General features: G+C 38.2%; 3 protein-coding genes and 1 long non-coding RNA gene across 6 annotated transcripts; 1 reads left to right on the top strand and 3 right to left on the bottom strand.

Moving 5' to 3' along the window:
• The first annotated feature begins 3,401 nt into the window (after positions 1–3,401).
• On the top strand, positions 3,402–4,215 carry LOC122027681. Its single transcript, XR_006124494.1, has 3 exons — positions 3,402–3,676; positions 3,757–3,901; positions 4,087–4,215. It is a non-coding gene; the product is annotated as an uncharacterized LOC122027681 (long non-coding RNA).
• A 2,468-nt stretch (positions 4,216–6,683) lies between these two features.
• On the bottom strand, positions 6,684–7,983 carry LOC122028182 (zinc finger protein CONSTANS-LIKE 3-like). The gene is made up of 2 exons (XM_042587213.1): positions 7,305–7,983; positions 6,684–7,219 (listed from the first exon to the last, which is right to left on the bottom strand). The coding sequence occupies exons 1-2, from the start codon at positions 7,965–7,967 to the stop codon at positions 6,887–6,889; spliced, it is 996 nt and encodes a 331-aa protein (XP_042443147.1). The 5' UTR covers positions 7,968–7,983; the 3' UTR covers positions 6,684–6,886.
• Positions 7,984–8,507: 524 nt separating this feature from the next.
• Positions 8,508–12,171, bottom strand: LOC122027190 (transcription factor MYB36-like). 2 transcript variants are annotated; one of them, XM_042586101.1, is made up of 4 exons: positions 9,921–12,171; positions 9,554–9,709; positions 9,349–9,478; positions 8,508–9,246 (listed from the first exon to the last, which is right to left on the bottom strand). In XM_042586101.1, the coding sequence occupies exons 2-4, from the start codon at positions 9,687–9,689 to the stop codon at positions 8,646–8,648; spliced, it is 867 nt and encodes a 288-aa protein (XP_042442035.1). In that variant the 5' UTR covers positions 9,690–9,709; positions 9,921–12,171; the 3' UTR covers positions 8,508–8,645. The 2 variants fall into 2 exon arrangements, with proteins under 2 accessions (XP_042442035.1, XP_042442034.1); XM_042586100.1 differs by lacking the exon at positions 9,921–12,171 and having other exon boundaries at positions 9,554–9,886.
• Positions 12,172–12,293: 122 nt separating this feature from the next.
• LOC122027189 (serine/threonine-protein kinase EDR1-like) lies at positions 12,294–22,339 on the bottom strand. Of its 2 annotated transcripts, none has more exons than XM_042586097.1 (10): positions 21,856–22,339; positions 19,204–21,607; positions 19,022–19,132; positions 18,826–18,912; positions 18,601–18,753; positions 14,307–14,470; positions 14,061–14,208; positions 13,675–13,797; positions 13,481–13,568; positions 12,294–12,732 (listed from the first exon to the last, which is right to left on the bottom strand). In XM_042586097.1, exons 2-10 carry the CDS (start codon positions 21,475–21,477, stop codon positions 12,566–12,568), a joined length of 3,315 nt encoding a protein of 1,104 aa, XP_042442031.1. In that variant the 5' UTR covers positions 21,478–21,607; positions 21,856–22,339; the 3' UTR covers positions 12,294–12,565. The 2 variants fall into 2 exon arrangements, with proteins under 2 accessions (XP_042442031.1, XP_042442033.1); XM_042586099.1 differs by having other exon boundaries at positions 19,022–19,111.
• Positions 22,340–24,772: the final 2,433 nt, after the last annotated feature.

Below are 24,772 nucleotides of genomic sequence, written 5' to 3'. Positions count from 1 at the left end.
GGGCACAGGTCCCTGTTGTTTGCTTCCAGCATTTTTGCTGGTGGGAATCTTTATTTTCCAATATTGACGGAAGACAACGAATTTGATTGAAGCAAACTAAGTAACCACACAAATGGGATATGGCTCAAGACACGCATGCACGATGACATATTTATTATTTGTATTTTTTTTTTCATGGATTGAAATTTTTACTGGTTCTGATGTATCATGTATGAATATCATAAGAAGTAACTAACCATTCAACTGGTCAGGAAAATATTAGCAAATAATATCCAGAAACGGAACACTAGAATCGATTTAAAAAAAAGGTAGAGATAGACGACATGGATATTTGACACAATTTTAATCCCTTGGTGAAGTTACCTGAATAACTCCTATATCAAATTATATATGCGGCACACTTTATTTACTTTAATTTTTTTAATCTTATTGTACTTTCTCTATGATGATTGTTGTAGTCCACTGCCACTTTTACAATTTAAATTATTCGGCATATTTGAGTAGGCAGTTGTAATTATAAAAGATTAAATATGAAAAGAAGAAGAGATCACGATCCAATTTATCCTCTTATCTCAACATTGTAGGCCTCTGGCATCCTTCAACAATCTCTCTGAATGTATGATACTGATAGAGGAGGAGAAAGTGACGTATCTCTTGCCTTTTTATCTTTCCGTCTGTTTTCGCTTTCACTTTCTTGAAGTTAGCATATTTTTCCCCACTGTTATCTTTTCACTCTCTTGAGCTTTACAACCATGTGCATTATCATTCTCCAGGAATCTAATGATAGAACACGATTGCAGCTTGTAGAAAAGTGTGGTTTCAAGGAGCAGCAAACACTGCTAGAAAATTGTGAGCACCCACTGTAAATTGAAGTTTTGTTCTTGAACTTTCGTAGATATTTTGAAATTTTCTTGTTTGTTTTTGTTTTTGTTTTTAGTATAATCTTAAGAAACATTAATAAGAAAATGACAACCATGTGATTTATTTTTGTTGATGTGGACTTCATATGACAAGTTCCAACTATGCAGAAGGGAAATTAAAGCTTGTTTAGGTACAAATAAGAAAGGTTTATTGCTTGGGAAGATTGGTTTAGTATCAATATCTATTTAAGATCACATGACTTAATATCTCATCCTTGGTTCACTGGACAAACCACATGTTTGCACATGCTTATTAGGCCCACCTTCACATCATATAATCTTGGATAAGTGTGTTGTTACCAGCTTGTATGATCAGTGACTGTTCGTATGGCTGTTTTGCACCAAAGTAGTTATGCTTGTGCGCTATGACAAGAAATACAGAAATGTTCGCTTTAGTAATATTGGAAGCTTAAATGTGGAGTGACAATTATCAAGTTTGCTTGGGTAAATTTGTCCCCTAGTTTTACATGTGATGTTGGGAAAAAAATGGATGGTAGAACTAGCGATTGTTGCCTTATCATGTGGCTTCATAGAAAGTATCAGTTAATTATTTTTGTAAATGCTGTTTTTGTGCATCTAGTTGTGCCACATGTTTGTTTTAACCTTGACGTTGATAAGCGTGCTACTGGGAGATGATCTTAATTAACTCCAAAGTGACCTACTTATTGTGCGCTTATAACATTGTTGATAGTGCTATAGAACACTTTCCATGGTAAAGTACATTTATCGTGCGCTTAATTACTCCAGTTTGCCTTGCTTTTATGCCCTTAATATTATCTAGGCTCTTATTTGTCTAGTGGAGAAACAAATTTGTTGCTAAAGCTCACTATTTTCCTGTTGGAAGTGACAATTATATAATTACTGTGGAGTGTTACTCATTTGTATCTTATCAAAGTGGTGTGATTGCATAATGGTAACAAAAGATGAGATCCGCCACCCCAACGGTTCCACATGATCGGCCTCATGACCATCTGTGAGAAAATAAATTGGGAAGCTGTAGTTGGTCAATACGGGGAGGACTTTTTTTTTTCTCTTTTTTGCCGAGATTTAAACCCTTGTCCTAAGTAACTCAGTCCCGCACTAGCCAACTCAACCTGCCCCGGAGCTGGTGTGATTGCATAATGAACATTAAGTTGCTTGTGATGCAGAAGAATCTGATATTGTGATACATTCCATTTAACAATAGACTAGGTGACATTGTTGGTTACTTCATTTGCACTGTGCTCTATGGAAGTCAGGATTGTGAGGGAAGGATTCAGAGACAGCTCTGCTTCTTCCTGATACCCTAGGAAATAAAGTCTATGAATTGGTGGATTGATCAGACTGCATGAGCAGTCAATCTTGCCAGTTGTTAAATCCTGCAGAAAATTAAGCAGAATTTGATGCCTCTTGGACAAAAACTGATGTTTATGTCCCGTTTTAATAAGACCAAGGTTTTCCTTTTAACATGCATTGGCCATAAATTGTTTCATTGCGTTCCCTTTCTTTGCTCTCTGTAGAACAAATCCAATTATAAACTTCTTAAAGGTTGTTGACAGCAGACTGGAGGGGTAAAAACTCATTAGCTATTTGGAGAGCCACTCTGTCGTTTTCTCATGAAATATTATCACCTCATTTTCTTATGGATGGACTTCCATAATGTGTGAGCAGAGATTCTGAAACCTGTTTCACTTGAGAAATCCTTTTTCCACGGTTCATTTCTTAATATGAGGTTCTCGAGCCAGAGTCTGAGATTCTCCGAGCTATTGTCAATTTATACTATATTGGTGCCAGAACACATGGATGGGCTCCATGTGTCTAAACCAGAGCATGCGGCCAATAATGTCTAGAAGGTGACAATAATTAACATATTATTATTTTATTCTCAATTTGATTCTTGACAAGCCACCGCCAAACTTTCTTAAGCAAAGATGGAATGTGGAGCTAATAAGTTTCCATGAGTCTTATATGCTGATATTTTACAGATGACTTTGGTTTCCAATATTCCGTTCTGTTCTAAAGCTGATGCAATTAAATGTAGAAACAGACCCTTTTTTAAAAAAATAAGTCAAAAGACTGTTGAAGATTTGTTTGATCTGTCAATACTAATTTCAGATAATAGCATTGCATCTTAGCTCAATAATACACAACAACATTGTCTTTTTAGTGTCATGTATGTGATCTCATACTGTGTTGGGCTAAGTTTTTTTTTTTTTTTTGCAAGGAAATTGGTAGATTTACGATATTAAGTATCTGAAACTGCTGGTTGCTTAGTCTTATTGGGATCTGAATACAACAGAAATAAAAGTTTAAACACACCAGCATGCTTAAATTACAAGCAGAGAAACACAATACAATGAGTACTTGGGACTACAGATAGGTACAAAATTACATCACCCTTCTCCATAACATAAATAGCTTATGCACAGGATTTCAGCTGAGAGAAAACGACAGAGTTCGTCAGGCGTCATGGAGGCTTAATATCTTTCTGAGAACAATCACCTTCAGCTCCAGGTATGAAACATACTCAGTGGTCTTCCTGAGCAATACCTGCAACTCAGCGGTCCTGCAACCAGGCACAACCATCTTGAGCTTCCTGAGCTTTCGCACCACCAAATGCTGCGGAGGTCTCCTCGCTCTCATTGCTACTCTTCTTTCCCTCCTTATCACAGAAGCTGAGGTCTTTCTCATTGCTGGCCAACAACCCAGTCTTGCTACACAAGCAAGCGATGAGCAGAAGCAGAGTATAAATAGGCTTCAAGTCGGTTGCCATGCAGGTGAAAATGAAATATAGTATATTTTTAATCTTATTTTAACTCAGGTTGTTTGCATGTGGACATAATTATTGGCTCGTCAGGGAATAGTAAGCAAACAAGACTCTCTGGCCATCACTTGGAGGTGACAAGTGACACTTGAATTGCAATGAACCAGAGAAAGGAGTGGCACAAGTATTGTAATGTCTAATTCGTGGAGTTTTGCAAGAGGACACTTCAGCACAGCCTGTAAGTTTTGCAGGACCCAGTTAAACTAAGCTTTAATTATTATTATTTTTTAAGTTTTTTATTTGGCTATATATATATATATGTATTTTCCTTTGTGCTTTTAGCAATGTTTAATGTATGTTAGTGAGAGTGTATAAGTCTTAGATTTGGTCTAAACTTAACTTACTCCTGGAATGTCTTGTCAGGTCATGTGGTATTGAAGCCGCAATCATTGAAAGCTGCAAATTTATGTATGAACTTCAAGAAATGTCAATGTTAACCATGCTTAAGAATTAAGATGGAGGATGCTCTTTTCTATTGTCAGGGTAACTTACTTTTCCAGATATAATAAGATTTCTTGTTTTATTTCTTCAACCTCGAGAGTTTCAAGTTTATGTTCTTGCAAGAGTCAATTTTAGCCTCAAGGTGAAAAGTACTAGTTGGGCTAACTCAAGTGAATTGAGTACAACAGAATGGATGGTGTAGGTGAGACTTGAGAGAGATGGCATGATGTGTTAACTTAGTATAGACTTCCAATTATTGGGTCATATTCATGAGCTTATCCTCAATAACTGTTTTATTAGTTATATTATTGAACAAAAAACTATAAATTAGAAGTCAATACACATGGATATGGAAAAGATGAACATTTTTTTATTATTATTTCAATAATTGATTGTTAAAAAGCCAGAGGAAAAATAGTATGATTAGTACACGTCTTGTTCTCAATCCATTCTCAATCATTGATTTAACTTATGACAGATCGGCGTATCAAAATGACTGATTCAATACAAATTTAATATTGTCTTGTTTGGTTTGATGAGAGTATGAGACCTCAATATTATAATTTCCCAAAATAATATAACTTTTATATTATTATTATTATTATTTTCTTTTTGCACCGTTGATATCTTACTCATGGATTGTATCAATCAATCATTGTACGACACCCTTGATAATTAATTCATATAAACTAACATGAATTTGACGAAATAAGAATCTTCATAGAAAAAGATAATTACAAGCTCTAAAACATCATCTAGTTTGAAAAAGAAATGCTTGAATTGATAAAGAGATCATAAATAATTGGTTGTCAATTAGGACAAAATAAAAGCTTTAGGTGAGTCCAAGAATAGGGTTGGGAGGACAAAGTGCACATGCACATCTCCTTCACTCGTGGGCTGCATTAAACACACCAAGTCCTTATCCAATTCATTTTTGTCCTTGGCTCCAATACCTCCTTATGTCACTTTCAAATTAATCATCACACTAAGCATTCCACTCATCGGTCCTCCCAATTTAATTAGAATTTAATTTGATGTCCACATAATTTACTCATTTCATTGATATTTTACTCTTCAATTAAGAATCTCCATCTTTAATAATTAATTTTGATAAAATTCAAAATTATATTATATTAATATCTTTTTTTTTCTTTTCATATGGTCAATAATTTTAAATTTATTAATAATTTTTTCTAATTATTTTTTATATAAAAATATATTATTATGATTCTTTTTATTCCATATATTAGGATTGATAAAATGGTCGAAGAAAATTTTATAAATATCTTAACATTAGAATGTATATCCTTCTCATTTAGCTAAAGTACAAAAACTAAATTAATTTTGTATGGTAAGAATTCCTTACAGTAGTTTAATGTTGGATATATATATTTATTGGGTTCAACGTCATGAGGCCGGAGAATATGGTAGAACGTGCAATTATAGCCGAAGGACCCGTCAAAATCAATTGAATCCAATTTATTTCTATTTGCAAGAGAATAAAATCCATAAAAAAAATACAATAATTAGTAGTACGGGCTAATATTGTCATTCTCAAAAAGATTCAACATTTTTTTTTAAAAAAAAAAATTGATTTAACTCTGGTGTATAACTTTGACGCCTCGAGAGCATTAAAATGAGGCTCAAGGGGAGAAAATGACACACTAGACAGAATTACAAGGGTTAAAATGAGAAAATTGAAAAAAAAAAATTAATATGCAGAATATACTCTTCTTACATCATATTAATTCCCATGTCGATCCTTTTATTTATTTATATTTGAGAAGTATTCCCACTGCCATGAGCTAGCGGGGAGAAATAATGGATGGGAACGGAACAATCCGACCCGATGGATTTATTTGATCTAGAAAATTATGGATATTATAAAGATAATTGGATATTTAAAATTGGCTTAAAGAGTTAAGTACACGTGAATACTTAATTCGATCTTACTTTCTCATATCTCTATCAGTGAATTTTTAAACTTATACTAATAAATATAAATTATCATTGTTATATTTATTAACATTAGCAAATATTTTGGCCGTGTCCTACAAACTAATAATTGAGACACCTGATTGACTCGAAGGCTCAAATATATTAAGAAAAATATGAAAAAAAAAGAACATTAAGAAAATGAAAAATACGTGGCATGTCACACAAGCATAAGAGTCGTCGACTTGAACGAATCCAATTAGTGATTTAAATTGATGTTTAATTAGTGATTTTTTTCCCTTATACGTTATCCAATTGAAGTATTAATTGCTACAATGCGGCCCAAAAGTAAGCTAATAACATTATGGCCCAAAACAATAAAATATATATATATATATATATAAGAGAAGCACACCATTTTCATATTGTGAAGGAAATATAATTTAATAATTCTAATTTTAAAAAAATTCTAATAAATCTAGAGGAATATTTTCAAATTTGTAACATTTAACAATTTAAATTTTTTTGAATTTCCAAAAAATGTTTTTTTTTAAAAAAAAAATGTATAATATAATATAGCGAGGTTCTGAAATTGACAAATAAATTTCACAAGCAAATAATTTACATTAATCGAGCTAGAAATTAACTGCTCGCGCCATGTAGTATCATTAATTACAATCCCCATGAACTATCAATTAATTCCATGGCTCTTGCTCTTCAATTCCAATTCGACAAGTTTCAATTCCAAGCGATGATAAATTCTACGCGCTTGATCGATCGATCGATTTCAATACGGCGACGGCACGACGCCATAGTCGTCGTCCGCCATGAGCGCCGCCACCGCCTCCGCCGCCGTGGAGTAGATTCGGTCGACCTCCGTCTCCGCCTCCACCTCGGCACGCTTCACAAATCGGCCCTTGACCCTCGGTCGCGCCTCCGCGTACGCCTTCCGCGACGCGTACCTTATCGTCTTCTCGAAACGCCGGCTCTTCCTCTTCTCCCGGTACCTCATCAGCCTCGCCTCCCGCTCCTCACGCGATGCTTCCGGATACGTAGAGGGAAGACCCGCCGCCGCTGGTACCTGCGACACATCCGGCACCACCGCCGCCTCCGATGACTCCTGCAAAAAAGTGTAATTTCGTGGAGTTTTGGGGGTAATGTAAAATAAGTCGAAAAGTTAAGGGGCCAAAACGGATATTTCTTACGCTGTGGCAAAATGAAACGTCGGGTTCGGGTTTGGATCCCGTCACGTTGAGATCCGAGTAGCCGCAGGCGGGCGTGAGGATGCAGGACGGATCCGCTCCGTTAACGGCCTTGGGCTCCTCCTCCGATGTGTTGTAGTCGAGGTCGAGGTAGGCGTCGGCGTCGGAGAAGAAGAACTGCGTCGGCACTGCCTCCTGGTGGACGAGGGAGTAGGCGGCGTCGTCGTCGTCGTGGAGGAAGGAGGCGCGTGCGGAGGCAGCGGGGCCGAGGAAGGGGGAGAGGGGGAGGCGCTGGTGGCGACGGGCGAGGGGGTTGGCGGTGTGGATGTCGGCGTCGCAGGAAGCGCAGAGAGCGGCGGCGTCTGCCTTGCATATGACGGCGGCGGGAGCGGCCTCGCAGACCTCGCAGAGCCAAGCGCGCGCGTGGCGGGAGGCGAGCCCGTTGGCCCCGTGCACGGTGGCGTCGCAGGCGCCACAGAGGAAGGCGGAGTCGGCGCGGCAGTGGAGGAGAGCGGGGTTGAGGCCGCAGGCGTCGCAGAGCTTCGAGGATGCTGCGGCGGCCGCTCGTGGGGGGGCGCCGCTTTCCTTCTTCACTTCGCCGCCGTTCGCCATGGCACTCGCGCTCCAGTCGCAGTGGCCGTCTTCCGCTGCCTGTCGGCCGCTCATTTTTAGATTTTATTAGTTTTATTTTTGGGATTTTAGATTTCTCCCTATTTCCTATTGGTCCGCGCTCTATCTTCTTTCGCCGTGGTGGGGCGGACATCCAATGAGAATTGAGACCGTGGCAGATTCTTAGCCGCTTGTATATTCATTTTTAATTTTTTAGTTCTGTTTTCTGAAAAACATGACAACATCGAAATAATAAAAATAAAAAATAAAAAAAATCACAATTGCCTACAATTCTGAGGCTTGGACAATGAAGTTGTCACAAGGAATAGATTGGCTGGTGGGTGGGTCTGTGGCACCCGCGTCCTTTCGATTAAGCCTTTAGATTCCAAAAATCCAATTAAAGATCCACAGAATCCAGAAGGTGCATAACTAAACATATGATCTGCTAACTTTTGGACTTTTGGTCTAAATGTATCATCTTCTGATTTGAAATCCTTGAAATCTGATTTAATTATGTGAGTCATTAATCAGAAGTAGTATTATTGAGCTCAAACTAATAATGTTAAGTCTAAATGTGAAAAATTAGGAGTTATATAGTTTCCATAAAAATATTAATTTACTCCAACAATCATTTTATCTTATGTTTTATCATTGGCAAGGCAGAGATATGTTAATGATTGCACAATAAATTGAAAAGAAACAAAATTTACTAGACAGCAATCTCTAGAGTCCAGATCACAATCTCATGCACTCTTGAAGCAATAAAGAATCAGCTGAGCAGCTAAACATTGCTTCTTCCTTCACTTCACTCGACCACCAACTCATACTCTCCTTCTCTAGTAATTCCTTGAAGCAATCCAACTCCCGCAGCTGATCATTCTCTTCCTGCATCGAAAACCCTATCGTCGAACCACTCGTATCTTCATGCAAATTCTGCAAAGCTACTTCCTGCCTGATCTGAGATGATTCGAACACTGTATCATTGGGATTCACATGTTGTTGCACAAACTTTGGAGAGGTGATCAAATTGGTAAGTTGGCTCTCTTGGACATGGCAGATAGGCCAAAATGCACTGTCGTTGTTGCCCTTGTTCATGTAGCACATTTGGAGTCGTATCCTCTCCACAGTCGATGCGCTGATCAGGGTTTCCGAGTTTATTAATGCTCCCTGCAAATTGGAGTGTTCTTGGTTGATTGGAGAATACTGAGGAGATATTTTTGATCTGTTATTAATTTTCCTGTAGTCGCCAAGAAGTTTCTTCTTCAGCTTTGTGTTCCAGTAGTTCTTGATGTCATTATCTGTTCTCCCTGGCAGCTGTGCTGCCATGATTGACCACCTAATATATTGCATATCGAAGTGGTGTGTGATCAATAATTGACCCAATTAAACTATGATCAGAATCAAATACTACTACCCAGTAGATCAGTTACTTTATTACCTGCTTCCAATACTTATGTAAAGGCTGAGTATGATTTGGTCTTCCTCTTCAGAGAAGCCGCCGTGTTTGATATTAGGCCTCAGATAATTAAGCCATCTCAATCTGCAGCTCTTTCCACATCTCTTCAGACCTGTAACGATCAATTAATATATAGAATTCATATCAGTTCTATAACTGTGAGGTATTAACTAGAGTGCATATCTACCAATCTTATGAGGGAGGGCAATCCAATTGCCTCCAGTTCCATTCGTTTCGATGTAAGCTCTGAGCTTCGCATCCTCCTCGGCTGACCATGGTCCCTTCTTGACATTCGCCTTGTCGCAACAGGGAGCCCTCCCCATCTCTTTCTCTTGCTCTCTTCCTAACTTCCACAAAACATGCAAACAGTGATATGATGAAAAATATGATTAAGGATACAGTCGAGTCTAAACTTGGGCTGGCAACGAACAAGGTCAGGAAGGGCTTAATTTATAGCAATAGGAAGACACCTAATTGAGGGGGGGGAGAAGATCGAGTATGGTCAGTGTGTGATGTGATGCTTACGAGAGAGGACAGAACTTGATGATACACACCTTTGTAGCAATTTCAACGTGAAATATTTTTATTTAATCGATCTCAAATCTGGCATAATATTGTTGACCAAGTCCATGACATGCGCCATTAGTGCTCGGGCCTCTCTTCCAAAGTCGCAACTCGCAAGACAGGAGCTATTATTAATAATCATAACCGGCAAAGAGAAGACTTGCCTTGATCCCACCTAACATCGCATTGCGGATTAGCCAAAAGTTAGTGTTTGTTTATTGTTGATTAGACTGAAAGACTAACGGAGATTATAATGATATATGAATATGACTGCTTTAGTTTCTACAGAGCATACATACAACACCAGTGCTTTCCATTAATTGGCTATACAAAAGCTTCAGAAAGGTGTAAAAGTATCAAGGGCATACACACAACACCATTAACAGTGTGGACAGAGGAACATGAGCCCAATATATATATATATTCGAGTATTTAATTGCATATACATATCATTAAGATTTGGAGGTCAAAAAGGAACCGAGTGCATTCACAGGTATTAAAAAAGACCTCTGGCCATGCAGCTGCTGAGACAGAGAATATATGATTTAGTAATTGAGATATACCAATCATTCCACCAAAAGTCCATCACTTTTTTTATTCAAACAATTAACTCTCTTTATGGATGGAGATCTGCTTCACATCTTGTCGAGCACTACAGAAGAAAATAACAAAAGGAAAGGTGTAATTTCTATAACCATTAAAGCAAGCAAACTAAAGCTTGCATTGACCTGTGTAGGGGACAATTTTCTAAAAGATGGAGTACAACAAGCGTAAAGGCAATTATCATCGGCATAACAAGAGAATTAAGTAAATAAAATTGGAGACTTTGTACGTTTCTTCTTGTCCTTGGCTAACTTTGGGAATCTATGGGGGATGTCTCAAGACACCAACAGGGACTCAAATGTTGTAAAAAGACAGTGGGGATAAGCACAAGGGATGACGATGCGAGAGAAAGATTGATGATGGATATGCTTAAATCTGTAGTAGCTAAGCTTCAAGGAAACTTCCATGGATAGTTGTTTGTAGAATTACAAGGAAAGCTTAATTAGTAAAGTGCTAATTATGACTTCTATGTTAATTAGCTTGCTAATTGATTTTCATTTGAAAAAAAAAATAATGCTGTGCAAATACAAGCCTCAGAATCAAGCTTGAATTCAAATTGTTAAATTTCAGATGGTGCCCTATTCTGCAAGATGTTTCACCATTAACATGCAGTCCTTTGAAAGATGGGGATGACTGTCTGATCAAAACTAGGTCAGATTTAAAAAAAATCTTATGCTTCATATTTCACTTTCATCATATCAACATCCTAATAGTAAAAGTTGTACTGCTACTGCTGCTAATAATAAAAGTAATTAATACAAGTCTTTGTCTGACGCTTGCATCAATAGTGCCATTAATTGGACCTGAAAACAAAAGCCAACTTGCGGTGTCGATGATTAGCACTTCATATTCCAGCCTTTTCACACTTCTACTAATCAATTAATTGCCTACGATGTCAACATATTGCCTCATACAATGATAAATTTTATTTAAAAAAAAAACATGAAAAAGACGTGCACCAATTCACATATTTACAAAGCTTATTAGAAATATATTTCTGAGATTTATCTATTTAAAAAAAAAGGAAAGCAGTATTATTAGACACCAATTTTTTGACATTAATTGTTGACTTTTTGAAAGGTCACCTGGATTTCTTCCATGTTTTTATATGAACAGGTAAGATACTACAGACAGTCAACTACATAACTCCAGAGTAGCTAACATGAAAATTATTTATCAAACTAGATTAGTTGATTTTCATCATTGGCAAAGTCAAAGGTGGGATTATTTAAGGCATAGAAAACTTCCACGCATAGACTAAAATTTGCAATGTTAAGTCAACCTCATTGTCGGATGTAGAATTCCTTTTTAGCTCCATCCATGCATTTCTGTGCATTTATACATACGCATAAATAATTATATTGCTTTGAACTACCACCTATCTTCTTTCAACTACTACATATACTGAATTACAATATAAGAATCCGTTTTACCATTTCCTCTGGATGAACTGATGCAATATCACACAAAAGGGTATATTGCAGTAATAATCTACTATCCATAGATATTTAACACCAAGATAAAGATATGTTTCCTGAAGAGATCAAATTAGCATTTCCACCCTTTTTATCCAGTAATCTTTTTCTAAACACTAATTCACACCAACTAACATTGATTCTTGAAGTTGTTGCCTCACATGCAATCCAAGCTTCCCTTCTACTATTGTTATCTTAATTTGTGGAAAGAAAGCTGCGTACCTCAAAAACTGATAGAGCACCCTATCCGAGAGAAAAAAGGTAGCAGATTTAAGTTTACAGTTGTGAACAAGGAAATTTTGCTAACATTAATCTGCCTCTGTTTGGGAGTGATAATTCTGTACACTAGGATTGAAGGTATAGTTGCACTACAAGGGATCCTGTATGGTAGCCATACCAATGTGCATGAATGGTATGGCCCATCCACTAAGGTGCTGTGTTTTGTGAAACACACACTAATTAATGCAGTTGATTGTCTCAAAAGTAAGTGACTAAGAATGCAAAACAAAAACAAAAAGGATAAAAAAAGAAGAGGAAAGTGTATCCAGAGTTAAGCATTATTTCAAATTAATTGCTGCAGCCATTTTCCTCAACTTCTTAGATATCTCAGAAAATGATGGCCTGGACGCTGGATCAGAAGACCAACAACTTTCCATTAAGGACTTCCATTCAGGATCACACCAGGTTGGAATTTTAGGTCGAATGTCGTTGTTAACAATGCCCCCTGTGGGAAAAAAATTGTGCATCAGCTTTGGCTCTCGTATGTATGTAAGTTCACTGCAATGAAACGTGGCAAATACACAGACAAAAGTATGTTTCAACTAATACAAGATCACTTTAACTTGTTCTCCACTTATGTAGATGTTATGGTAAAGAGGTAGAGTTCTCCTAAATCATTTCAGTTCAAGGAGATATTTGACTTTCCATCATAAATTCTACTTATTAAGTGGTCTATGCAAAAGTAACAACACTAATGGTGGCAAGGATCGGAAGGTTTTACATAATTAATCGGTTACTAAACAATCAATTACTCTCTCAAAAAAAAACAATAAAAAAACAACAACAACCAAGTCTTTTCCCACTAGGTGGGGTCGGCTGTATGAATCATTTTACGTCATTGAGCTCTATCTCCTATTATATCATCATCTATATTTAAATAAATTTTATCTTGTTTTATTGTTGCTAACCAAGTCTTTTTTGGTCTTCCTCTTCCTCGTTTGATATGCATGTTTATCATAGTTTCACATCACCTAACTGGAGCATTTATTGGTCGTCTAAGTACACGTCCGTACCACCTTAAACGTGCCTCTCGGAGTTTGCTTCAACACATATATGTTGCAAATCTACCTTTGCTTCAACACTAATTTCCCCAACAAACAATTCACTGTATCTTGCCATGATTCGTGACAAAATAATAAAACTAATATTATGATGTCTTTTAATACGGGCAATTAAAAAACTACATGCCCTACCTATGATTGAAGCACAACGCATATCTGCATAAGGTTCTTCCCCAGTAAGCAGCTCCCACATCACAATTCCATACGAATATACATCAATCTATGCATAAATAGATCCAATAGAAACAAATTAACAAAAGAAAAGATGGAATCTCTGAAACTTTATAACTGGACTTGGATGACAAAAGATTGTGCTAAGAAAGTACCTTTTCAGACACCATATTACTTTTTCCACTTAAAAGCTCTGGGGCCATCCATGGTAGAGTTCCACGAAGGCCACCCGACACCAATGTATGTTGTTTCACTTTCGATAAACCAAGGTCACCAATCTGATTTCAGAGTAAAAATGACAAAGTTATTGTTGAAGCAGAATGTGCTGGGTTTTACTTATGAGAGTGATTTGAATAGATAAAAACTGAGCTATAAGCAACATTTATTCCCCCAAAAATTATCCAAGGTAAAATCTATGTGCTCTACTTTGAGGCAAGCTGGGTTTCACTTATTAGGTGATTGCATCATGCAAACTAGGGTTCATCCCCAAATTAAATTTCAAATAATATCATCAAATTTGAGAAATGAAAAGAATACATACCTTACAAACAGGACGATGTGGATCTCGCATATTGACTAATAAATTTTCACACTTGAGATCAAAATGAACTATGTTCTTTCCATGCAAATACTCCATTCCAAATGCAACATCCATGGCTATTATTAGTCGTTTGCGGCGGTCAATGGTTCTGTTTACAGAACACAATAAATAAAACTTGTCATGACATTTCAAAATCACTGAAGCAAATAGCACTGAGTTTAACTATACCATAAATATCAGTCACACCTGTCTTTCTTTTGCAGAAATTGTTTAAGTGATCCATTCACCATGAATTCCGTCACTGTTGCTAAGCATCCATCTGGTCCATCTCGAACTACGCCATAAAATGAAACAATGTTGGGATGGTGTAAGTGGCTCATTATTAGAGCCTCTTTCCAGAAATCTGCAATCTGCAAATACAAGATATTAATATAAATCATTTTTTTATAAAAAAAATGAAGAACAAATGAAGCACAATAGTATTATCACTACCAAACAGAAACAAAAAGGTCTTCTCCAAATTTCTGTTAAATCGTTAAAAGAATGACTAGTACAGGGGGCATAGAGAAGTCTGGAAGAAAATCAAAAACAACAAAGTGAATACAACATGGAGGTACTTGCCTTTGGTATCAAGTACTTGGCTTTGCAGAAAATGATGAGAAGAAAAGAAGTACAACAACCAAGCCTTATCCCACTAGGTGGGGTTGGCTATATGAATCCTTTTATGCCATTGAGCTTTATCTCCTACTATATCATAATCTATATTTAAATAAATTTTATCTTATTTTATTATTGCTACTCTTCCTTGTTTGATACATGTGTTTGTATAGTTTTATTGATTGTATAAGTCAAGGTTTAAAATCTTGACTCATGCCGAGGCTTCGGTCTCAGACAGGAACGATACGGTTCAGTATTGTATTGTGTCATGCCGATACTGTTATATATATATATAAAATAAACCTTGGTTGTTGTATTAATGTTATGTAACTTACCATATAGGTTTGTAAAAACTTCTAAAATAAAATATTAGACATTCATATCAATAAAAATGTGTTTTATATATTTAGGAACCAAGAATCTAAAAATAGAGAAGACAACTATTATAATATTTATTATTTCAAATCTGAAATTGATTCTAAGATAAGAAAAAAAAAGTTATTTATTAATTATAGTTTATAAATATTCTAAATAATATTATATATATATATATATATATATATAGCTTATATTGAATTTAAAATCAAATTTATTTTAAAAAATTATATATATTTTATTTTTTTAACAATTAATTTTTTAGAATTATTTATAAAATTTTAAAATTATTATAAAATTTCAAAATGATTTAAAATATTTTCATAAAATTTTAGTGTATTTTAAATTTATAAAAATAATTTAAAGTTTGTTTTTGAAATTATTTTAAATTATCTATTTTTTACTTTAATTTTTTTATAATTTTAATAAAAATAATAATATTATAAAATTATATATTATAATTATATCAATTAATTAACCGTTTCTCTAATTAATTATTAATTTATATAATATATAATATATAATTATAATTATAATTATAATTATAATTTATATAATAATTAATTAGAAATTAGAAATTATATATATAATATAATGGTTTTATTTAAAAGTCTTAAGAAACCATAATTTTTTCTCAACCTCGCGATTCCGCCTCCCATCGCATTTTTTTTCACCTTGCAACCTCGTCACCACAGTTGCCACCTCACCGCAGTCGCCTCGCTGCCGCCACCACCTCGCCGCCTTGCTGAGCTAATCTTTCGCTGATGATTCGAGGTAAGTCTTCATCCCCCAAATTAGTTCCTTTTTTCTTCCTTCTTCTTCCTTCTGTTGCGCGCGCGTGGCGCCCACAATGACGCACACAAAATTACTGTGCATGTGGTGCCGATGTCAGTCCCACGTCAGAACAGTAAGAACCGCTCGTTTTGGGCGGCACAGCTTGAGATTTCATTCAGTCTAAGTATATGCTCATAGCATCTTAAACGTGTCTCTCGGAGTTTTCCCTTAATATATGCAACTCCGACTTTCTCTCTAATACTCTCATGTCTTATTCTGTCCATTCTCGTATGTCCATAAATCCACCTAAACATCTCCATCTCTGCAACTCTCATCTTCTGCTCATGTGCTCGAGTCATAACCTAACATTCAACTCCATATAACATAACAGGTCTAATTACGGTTTTGTAGAATCTTTCTTTAAGTTTTAGAGGTACTTTACGGTCACATAAAACACCCAACGCTCTCTGACATTTCAATCATCCTGCTTGTATTCTATGTAAGATATCTCTCTCAATCCTTCCATCATTTTACATAAATGATCTTAAATATCTAAAGCTCTCGCTTCCGAGCAACTCGTCATCTCCTATCTTAACAATTGTCTCATTATATCTAATATTATTAAACTTAAATTTCATATATTCACTTTATTCTACTAAGCCGAAAACCTTTCTCTTCTAATATTTTCCGCCCAGATTCTAATTTAGTATTTTACTTTTTCACGTGTTTCATCTACCAAAATAATATCATCTGTAAACAATATGTATCATGGTATTGTGTCTTAAATGTGTGCGTAGTGAGTTCGTCCATAATTAGTGTAAAAAGATAGGGACTTAGAGCTGATCCTTAATATAACCCTATCTTTATTGGAAATGTGAGATTCCTTAAACCAAAGATCTCAAACGTCAACTTACTGTATGAAAATCAGATGTTATGTACTCATTGATACCTACTTACAATTTAACATCCGTGAAAGCAACTTAATCTACTAACATTCTAAATATTCATTCCTTATTGGTTGTTTCATTAGGACTGGCTCATTCCCTTGCATAAACCAATGAATATCCAATGTGATAAAGTTGATTATGTGGTTTTGTTGACTGAGAAAGGGAAAGAAGTAACGATGGTATGTGACACTTGCTCAGGGACTAGGCCTTGAAAGGGTTTAGAAGATTTAGATCCCCTTTGCAACTGAGTTGCATGAGAGAGAAAGCATATTCCTTATGATGTTGTAGTTGATGCACCGCTTCTTAGCCTGCGACATCTGTAACAAAATTCTTTTCTCCCAACAAAATTGCACTGCATGATGTATCTATAACGAGTTTATTAACAAAAGAAAGACATTAATCATGGCAGTATTCCAAGGGAAAAGAATCTTCAAACATGGATTATTTCGCAACCTTTAGTGCAAGAATCAACGCTCCATACAAAGAGACATCAAAAACAAATGGTGTATCCTAACCATATAATGGAGTGTCTCAATTGTACAAAGAGAACTAAAACTCAAATCGCTGGTACTACTAACTATTCAAAATTTCAGCGTCAAACTTAGACAAGGATGGTCACTTGAAGCGAGTCAGTCCAGATGAATAAAACCAAGATATTCCATGCACTCATAGGCAATTGCCAATATGTTGAAACAAGGATTACACTGTTATTTTTTTCATGCACGATGAACTTCACAAAGCTATTTCTCAAGGCCAGTGTTTCAAGAACTAAACTAGATCAGTCAGTCCAACTGGTTAAGTTGGGTTGCTTGTCAATCTGGTTTGATTAAAATGGTAGAACACTAGCAACTTCGACTGATCATAATTTTGACCAAATTAACAATAAAATCCACAAGCCAAGGGGAAGATCAATTCAACCCACTGGTCCTATTTTCAGGTATTGCTCAAGGATAGATTTCATAAATCCACTAAACAGAAATTGGACTTATATATCATTTCCGAATCAACCCAGAATTACTATAAAGCCATGCAGAAGAAGGTTGGCCCATGTCAGACCATGTCTACCTAATTTTTGGAACTAGCCCCATCACTTTGATCACCTCCCACTTGTCTACTTCCAAAATTAAGACTAGAGTAATTTCATCACTGAAGTAACACACATGTTATTTCATTGAACAACTGTGATTCACATGCAATTTAAGTCTATATAGGAAGAGCATGTAGATTCCGTCTATGCCAGCCCTCAACCATGTCCCAAGTTGGATCTTTAGGCAAAAAATTATGTCTTTCTCGCGCTGACTGAATCAGAATGGAATTCAAAATCATGCACTGAAACAGAATGAGATTATAAAAAATGCTTATATGATTCTAAGGGATGATATTTTTTCATACTTATGAATGCACTAGGCAGTGGTTTTTGGTGCATAATGGCTTCACAGTGCTATTTCTTTAGGCAGGATAGAATTCACAATTAGTGTTAACTGTTAACAGTCACCCATTAAACAAGTAATTGGTCATAACCTTACTTTAGTCTAATACAATTCCCAGCAATAGTGTGTGGCAACATTCTGACCATCTACAATTTCATATTAGATAAGCCCTAGGAAAGCCATCAGAAGGCCAAGGAAGCACCATTTCCAATCAACATAAAAATAAAAATTTCCCTGTTACTCCTGTACAGTACACAAACAGTAAAGATCCATAGAAAACTAGCAAAGGTATCTGAAAAAAAGTTATATAATATGATCACATATGCAAGATGCTAAGATAAATAAGTTTTATACTACCAGGCGTTCTCTCTCAGATGGCCTCCCTGCGAAGCAGCTAGATTTTATTCTTTTTATAGCAACATCAGAACCTCTCCATTTTCCATAATAGACAAAGCCAAACGTGCCTGAACCAAGCTGCCTGATTTCTTCCAGGTCATCATTTTTTATAGTCTGAAGAATATCAAGCTCACATTAAAGATGTGATCTGGCAGATTAGAACAAAAAAAAATGACAACTAGTGACCTGTAGCCCTTTTGATAAAGCTTCAGCTTCAGCAGTTGTGGGCTCAATTTTACAAAGTTTCTCATTTCCATTATTTTCTTCGGCATTCTGCATGAGAAAATTGTTATTATGAAACCGTCATTGTTATTATGAAACCAACAAGATATGATGAAGCTTGGATGCTAAAGGACAGAAAAGAATTCTAACTAAATGGGACCTGTAATTCTTCAGCTGAATCTCCATCTTCAGCTGTCATTGGCACAATTTCACAAGGTTCCCCATCTTCACTATTTACATTTTTGTCAGCCTGAATATCCATATTGGCATTCTGCAAATGAGTAAAAGGTAATAAGACTGTCACAATAAAGCAGTCCACAAAATTCTCAAACACAAACTCACATCAGGTTTGTTTTCAAATACTGATTCTTTCTTTCCCTGAGTAGATGATACAACCAATTCAGAATTTGATTGGACCATAGCCACCACTTCCTCAGCACCTTCCAAAACTGCTTTTTTCACAGAAGCAATCAACTCAGGTAAAAATGTCAAGTTCTCCTCTGACATATCCCCATCTCCATGAGTAACATCATTCTCAACACCAAGATGTTTGATTATGCTTTCTTCCTTTTCAGAAAGCCGAAGCTCTTTCAAAGAAAATTCCAAATTCCGACTACTCTTTGGAGAAAAAGCAATATTTGCTTCAGGTTCATCTGAAATTGCAATATTTTTTCCTTCTGCAGCTTGCATTTGGAGAGCAGACCTGTGGGCCTCAGTCCCACCAGAAATGTCTGGGTCTTTGTTAATTTGAAAAGAAGGAACAAGAGAAGCTGCTTCAAGAGGAACTTTGGTATGTGTACCAGAAAAACCTGCTGTAAGGAGATCTCCATCCTGACAATTAATATTGGAGGGGTTTGTTATCATACCATCCTGATGGGCATAATCTGAGAAAGAAGATTCTTTGAGGGCAATCATTCGATGGGGTAGATTGTTATTCTGATTCAACATTGCATTTCTAATTTCACCCTCAACTGAAGCATTGGAAAATCTTGGACTTCCTCCCTCTTGCATATATCTTGTAAAACCTCTCTCCGCCCCATTTGGGATCGTTGAACTCGTGAGATCATGTGATGATGTTCCAGGGTGAGCAGGAACCTGTCTTTTTATCCATAAAGGTTGAATTGGACGCAGATTGTGTGTGCCTTGGAAGGGACCCTCAAATCCATATGCAGACAGCTGATTATGATACCGTGTTGCAGTATCTTCAGCTACTAGCATATTTGCATTTGGAACTGATCCTAAAATATGTTGAGGTAGAAAATTTTCATTTCCAGTAATTGCTCCATGCCGGATGTATGACTCATTCAGAGTGATGCAATTGGAAGGGAATGATTGCTCGTCATTAGTGTTTCCCTGTACAAATGGGATATTGATCATATTGCCTTCGAGATTGTGTTCACTTATCCTATTAATTCCATTTTGGTAGATCCGCATATCTTCGAGTCTGTGAGTATGAGAAAACTGATTGTTGTGGACGGCCCACCCATATTCATGATTGTGGGATTCATTAAGTATTGGATGTTGTTCATTTACATACACACCATGGCCTACCTTAATGTCTCGGTTTGCCATGAATGAATCTCTGTCATTATAAAATTCAGCAGATGAATTCGGAAATCCCATGTATTCATTTGCCGTGTTCTGTTGCTCCATGTATGGTGGCCCATGCCTCCAGTGAGTGTCCTGAAAACGTGCATCCGGCATACCATGGTTCCTCTGGAAAGTCATGTGGCAATGCTCACAAACACCATTTACCTCAATCATATTATGAGAGTGACCCAAATTAGCTGGAAATCCAGATTTTTCTTGAACAACTGCTCCTGTGGGTATCCACCCAAAACTTTCTGCAGAGGTTGGAGAATGATGATCATAGTGATGCATATGGTGCCCTCCTGTCTGACGAATATAATAATCATCTGGAATCCTATCACTGAACTCCCCAACTCCAAGGTGAAATCTGTCAGATGTTGGTGAAGAAGAGAATTCCTGTGGGTCATTAGCAACAAGCCGTCTTGGAGAGTATAATGCAGGGCTCCGAGGAGTATCCATTTCCCCATATCTTTGCTCATGGGAAGGGATGTTAAGTTGATGCAAGGTAACTTGATCGGGAATTTCCCCATCGATGCTAGGATGCCCAAAGTAATGGTCTGATATATCAGGAGGTGAAGGGGATTGTGCATCGACGAGGCTGTTAATGGCATCAATGTACCTCTGCTCGCAGTCATCAGCATCATAGTTCATACTGATGGTGGTTGACTCTTGATCAAGATAGTGTGAGAAAAGGAAGATCCTCAGCCACGTTGGGCCATCACCTGCAGACATGAGCTTATCGTACTCCTCCATCATGTTCATTACATCCTCGTCATTCACAATTGACACCAACGCGTCGAGGTCCTCGTCTGGTTGCTGATACTTGATGATCGAGACCCCATCAAAGAGCTCCCGCATTCGAGCCAAAAAGACCTCGTACGAGATGTCACGGGGAACAGTCACGATCCGGGTCTCTCCCCCAACATAGCGGAGCCGACCATCAAGCGGTCGCGGAAGGATACTTCCCCCGAAGCTGCAAAGGAACTTAGCACGCGGAGAATCATCCACAGTTGCGCTCATTTCCATCTCAGGCTGCCAAAACTAGGAACCGGGAGGCAATGGAAGAGCAAGCGAAGGATTCAGGGCGATGGCTAGGAATCCGCCCTTGTCGTAGTTACTCCTCATGCAATCCTCCTCCAAAATGATCGCTTTCCCACTGAATCGGAATTGCGTGCAAATATAACATATTAAATAAATATCTCCAGAAACAATAATGTTAATTTGCCCTAGTTCTTTCTCCTAAAAAAGAATTTTACTTGAAAAAAAAAAAGACATTGAAGAAACCTAAATTGGACAAATAGATACAACATTAGGCAAGGAAAAATCCCCTTTTTCTTCTAATCAGGCGAATGAAACAAAAACAGGGAGAGGAAAAACCAAAATCTTGTCAGGAGAAATGTATACCTAAGAAACGGATCGTTCTCTATCGGAGCACGAAGCCTCCTGCTTCCATCTCGCCCTTCTCATATCCGACAGGCGACGACGCCGCAAGAAAAGGAGACCCCGGATCGGGGAGAATCGAGGCAAGTTAGGGGAAAATACCAGCGAAATCGAGGCAAATCAGGGAACCAAACCAGGAATAGGTGGGCAACCAGGGATTATTCCATCGCGAGGGAACCGCCACTCGCCACCATGCGGATTGCGGAAAGCAGGCAAAGAGAGAGAGATGCGAGGGAGGGAGGGAGGGAGGGAGAGTCTCCGGCTGCCCTTGATGCCGCAGGGGCACCACGTGGCGAGGCGTCTCCTCCTGCTATTTATCGTCGCCTCCTGCGCTGCTGCGACCGAATTCTACGTGCCCTCGTTCGATTGCGGAGCGATCGCCCGACGTCACGGTGGAGGCCACAGCGGGCCACGCCGCGCCGATGACGGTGACGCGACCATCGTTTGCTAGCGCACTTACAATTTTTTAAAATATCAATATTTATATTAATAATTATTTTTCCTGATCAGCACGACGCATCCATCGATTGCGTTCCTCCGTGTGCTTGCAGACGCGTCTAGATAAGGTCACAAGGACCGCAACTGTGGCAAGCGGCTCGAGATACGACGTACGTAACGACGAGGACACGTGGCCATAAAGAGGCCGCGAGAACCAACCGGTGTGGACTAAGTCGTGCGCCAACTCGCGGTCATCGGAGACGCGTATCGAACGACACTGTAGTAACGTAAAATCAATGTAAAAAATGATTGGAGTATTTCATAGGACTAAATTGACGTGTACGATTTACTTGATTGGATCGTAATTGGGCTGAAAATGGGCTGGTTTTATAGCCGGAAACTTCCTCGCCAAGGAACCTAACACAACACAACTGTACACAGCTTGACTTAAAGGCGAAGAACCATCCTTTCTTCCGACTTGTGAAGAAATTTGATGTAATTACAATGTTCGATCATTAATTGCGCATAAAAAATATAGCCGTCTCCGATCTCCGTCATGGGCTCCAAGAAGAGAGTTCCGGGGCTGAGCCGGCTGCGGCGGGTGATCGAGAAGGTAAAATTCCTGCTGTCCTTCGACGCCACACGGTGGATGGTCTCCTCCTTCAAGAGATCATCGCCGCCGGCGGCGGAGCTCAGATTCAAGACCCCGCCGAGCTTGCTCGACTGCTCCGACGACTACTACGACGCGAGGTCGTCGTCGTCGTTCGTGCTCTCGCGCACGTCGTCGAGCCTGCTGAGCTCGCCGGAGCTGCAGGCGGAGATGTCGAGGTCGACGAGCGAGGCGTCGCCATCGTGGTCCCCCGGCGGCGGCTCGGGCGAGGACGTTAATTTGAGGGCGGACCGGTTCATCGAGCGGTTCCACCGGCAGCTGCTGATGGAGAGGCAGGTCTCGCTGGAGCTGAGGTATCTGAGAGAGAACTCGGGGAAGAACCCGGAGAGGTCCAACGACGATTGAATTAATTCGTAATTTGAGGGGATTAATCGACCTCTCTCTGAGACGTTATTTATCGAAGAAATTGTTGTTTGTGGATTGTGGATTGTGGATTGGGATTTAGAGAGAGTTCTTGTTTTCCAATTCCAGTTTTGGCTTGCAGAAAGATTCTACTTGTATTTTTTATTTTATTTTATTTTAAAAAAAAATTCCCGTACGTCAATAATGACCGACTCATTATTTGACATGATATGGGCTTAGTCTGTACCATCGGGTTTTGTTAGCCCAAATATGCATACGATAAAATAATGGGCTAGTCGGCCCATGGGCTGGAGTGGATCCCCGCCTGTTTTTCCATTTGCACTTTTAAGTTTTAACTATCTTTGAAATTGTCGATGATTTCTGCGCCATTTTAGATCGTAGAAGCCTCATAAAATATGATTAAATGGAGAAGGGGAACTAATGCAAAAGAACATCTAAAATGTTGATTGCTTTTACAATAAAAAGGGTCATTCCTTTTCTCTTTTGGAAAAATTAAAAAGAGAGAGAGAGAGAGAGAGAGAGAGAGAGAGAGAGTCTGACATCTCATGTAGTGGTGGGCATCCCTATCTCAAGGTATAAAATCAGAAGAGAATCCATCGCCTTTCATGAGGTGCCCACATTGGTCCATCATTGAGACTCGATTCATGCCAAAAACTACAAAGATTGATGATTCAGCATGTGCCATGATGCGCCAAGCTTCCCCACTCGGCTGCCCAACGAGCATTGGATACCCCTTTCCAACACTCCCCCTTCTCTCTCTCTCTCTCTTTCTGTGATCTCCCCTTGCATGATGAGCGTGCGTGAGGGCTAATGGCCAAGGATTGGATGTAGATTTGTGGCCAACAGGAGCAGGAGGAGCAAGCACTCCATTCCTCAACTGCTCTAGTTGTCTTCTTCCAGGCTTTTACTTCATGGTTGCCCCCACTCCTCTGCCTGCCCTTTCAGCTCCACAGCTGGACATTGCACTGCAACACATATCTGCAACTTTTCAAACTTTGTTCAAAATCTTTAGTGCCATGCTCTCTCCACAGTCCGATGCACGACAGAACGCGACTGTTTCTCCGTATTCTTTTGATCTCCAAACTGTATATTCAGACGAACAATGAATCTGAACATTTGCTCAGCACGAAAGTTTGCAACGTTTAATTGGTGCGCTGTGCATGATCGACTTGTTCAGCAGGAGCAGTGAACTATTCCTAAGGATTATAATGATGTGGCAGATAAAAGTACTGGCCACCCCCTTCCAAAGTTAGCATTGATTTGTTTAGGTGTGAAGTGAGGGAGGGAGAAGATGAGCCCCATCATCTGTAGGCCACAAGAGGACAGCAGAATCTGTCCTGTCTCTGATGTGCAGTGCAATGGGACAATTTCCTTTGCCCTCCTCGCTTTAACAGCAGGCAATTTTCTTTC

The sequence above is a fragment of the Zingiber officinale genome, chromosome 10A (genome assembly GCF_018446385.1).
Source record: "Zingiber officinale cultivar Zhangliang chromosome 10A, Zo_v1.1, whole genome shotgun sequence".
NCBI classification, from domain to species: domain Eukaryota; kingdom Viridiplantae; phylum Streptophyta; class Magnoliopsida; order Zingiberales; family Zingiberaceae; genus Zingiber; species Zingiber officinale.
Note: the sequence above shows the minus strand (reverse complement) of the source record. Positions and strands in the feature narration are given on the sequence as shown.

Excerpts from the sequence above, each read along its gene's own strand:
- LOC122028182 (XM_042587213.1), bottom strand. The coding sequence starts at position 7,967 with ATGAGCGGCCGACAGGCAGCGGAAGACGGCCACTGCGACTGGAGCGCG. Across the intron at positions 7,220-7,304 it reads ACGTTTCATTTTGCCACAGC|GAGTCATCGGAGGCGGCGGT; the intron begins GTAAGAAATATC and ends ACTTTTTTGCAG.
- LOC122027189 (XM_042586097.1), bottom strand. The coding sequence starts at position 21,477 with ATGGAAATGAGCGCAACTGTGGATGATTCTCCGCGTGCTAAGTTCCTT. Across the intron at positions 18,754-18,825 it reads CTTTATCAAAAGGGCTACAG|ACTATAAAAAATGATGACCT; the intron begins GTCACTAGTTGT and ends GATATTCTTCAG. Across the intron at positions 13,798-14,060 it reads CACATCGTCCTGTTTGTAAG|ATTGGTGACCTTGGTTTATC; the intron begins GTATGTATTCTT and ends CTCTGAAATCAG.
- LOC122027190 (XM_042586101.1), bottom strand. The coding sequence starts at position 9,689 with ATGGGGAGGGCTCCCTGTTGCGACAAGGCGAATGTCAAGAAGGGACCA. Across the intron at positions 9,479-9,553 it reads TGCCCTCCCTCATAAGATTG|GTCTGAAGAGATGTGGAAAG; the intron begins GTAGATATGCAC and ends TGATCGTTACAG. Across the intron at positions 9,247-9,348 it reads TACATAAGTATTGGAAGCAG|GTGGTCAATCATGGCAGCAC; the intron begins GTAATAAAGTAA and ends GCAATATATTAG.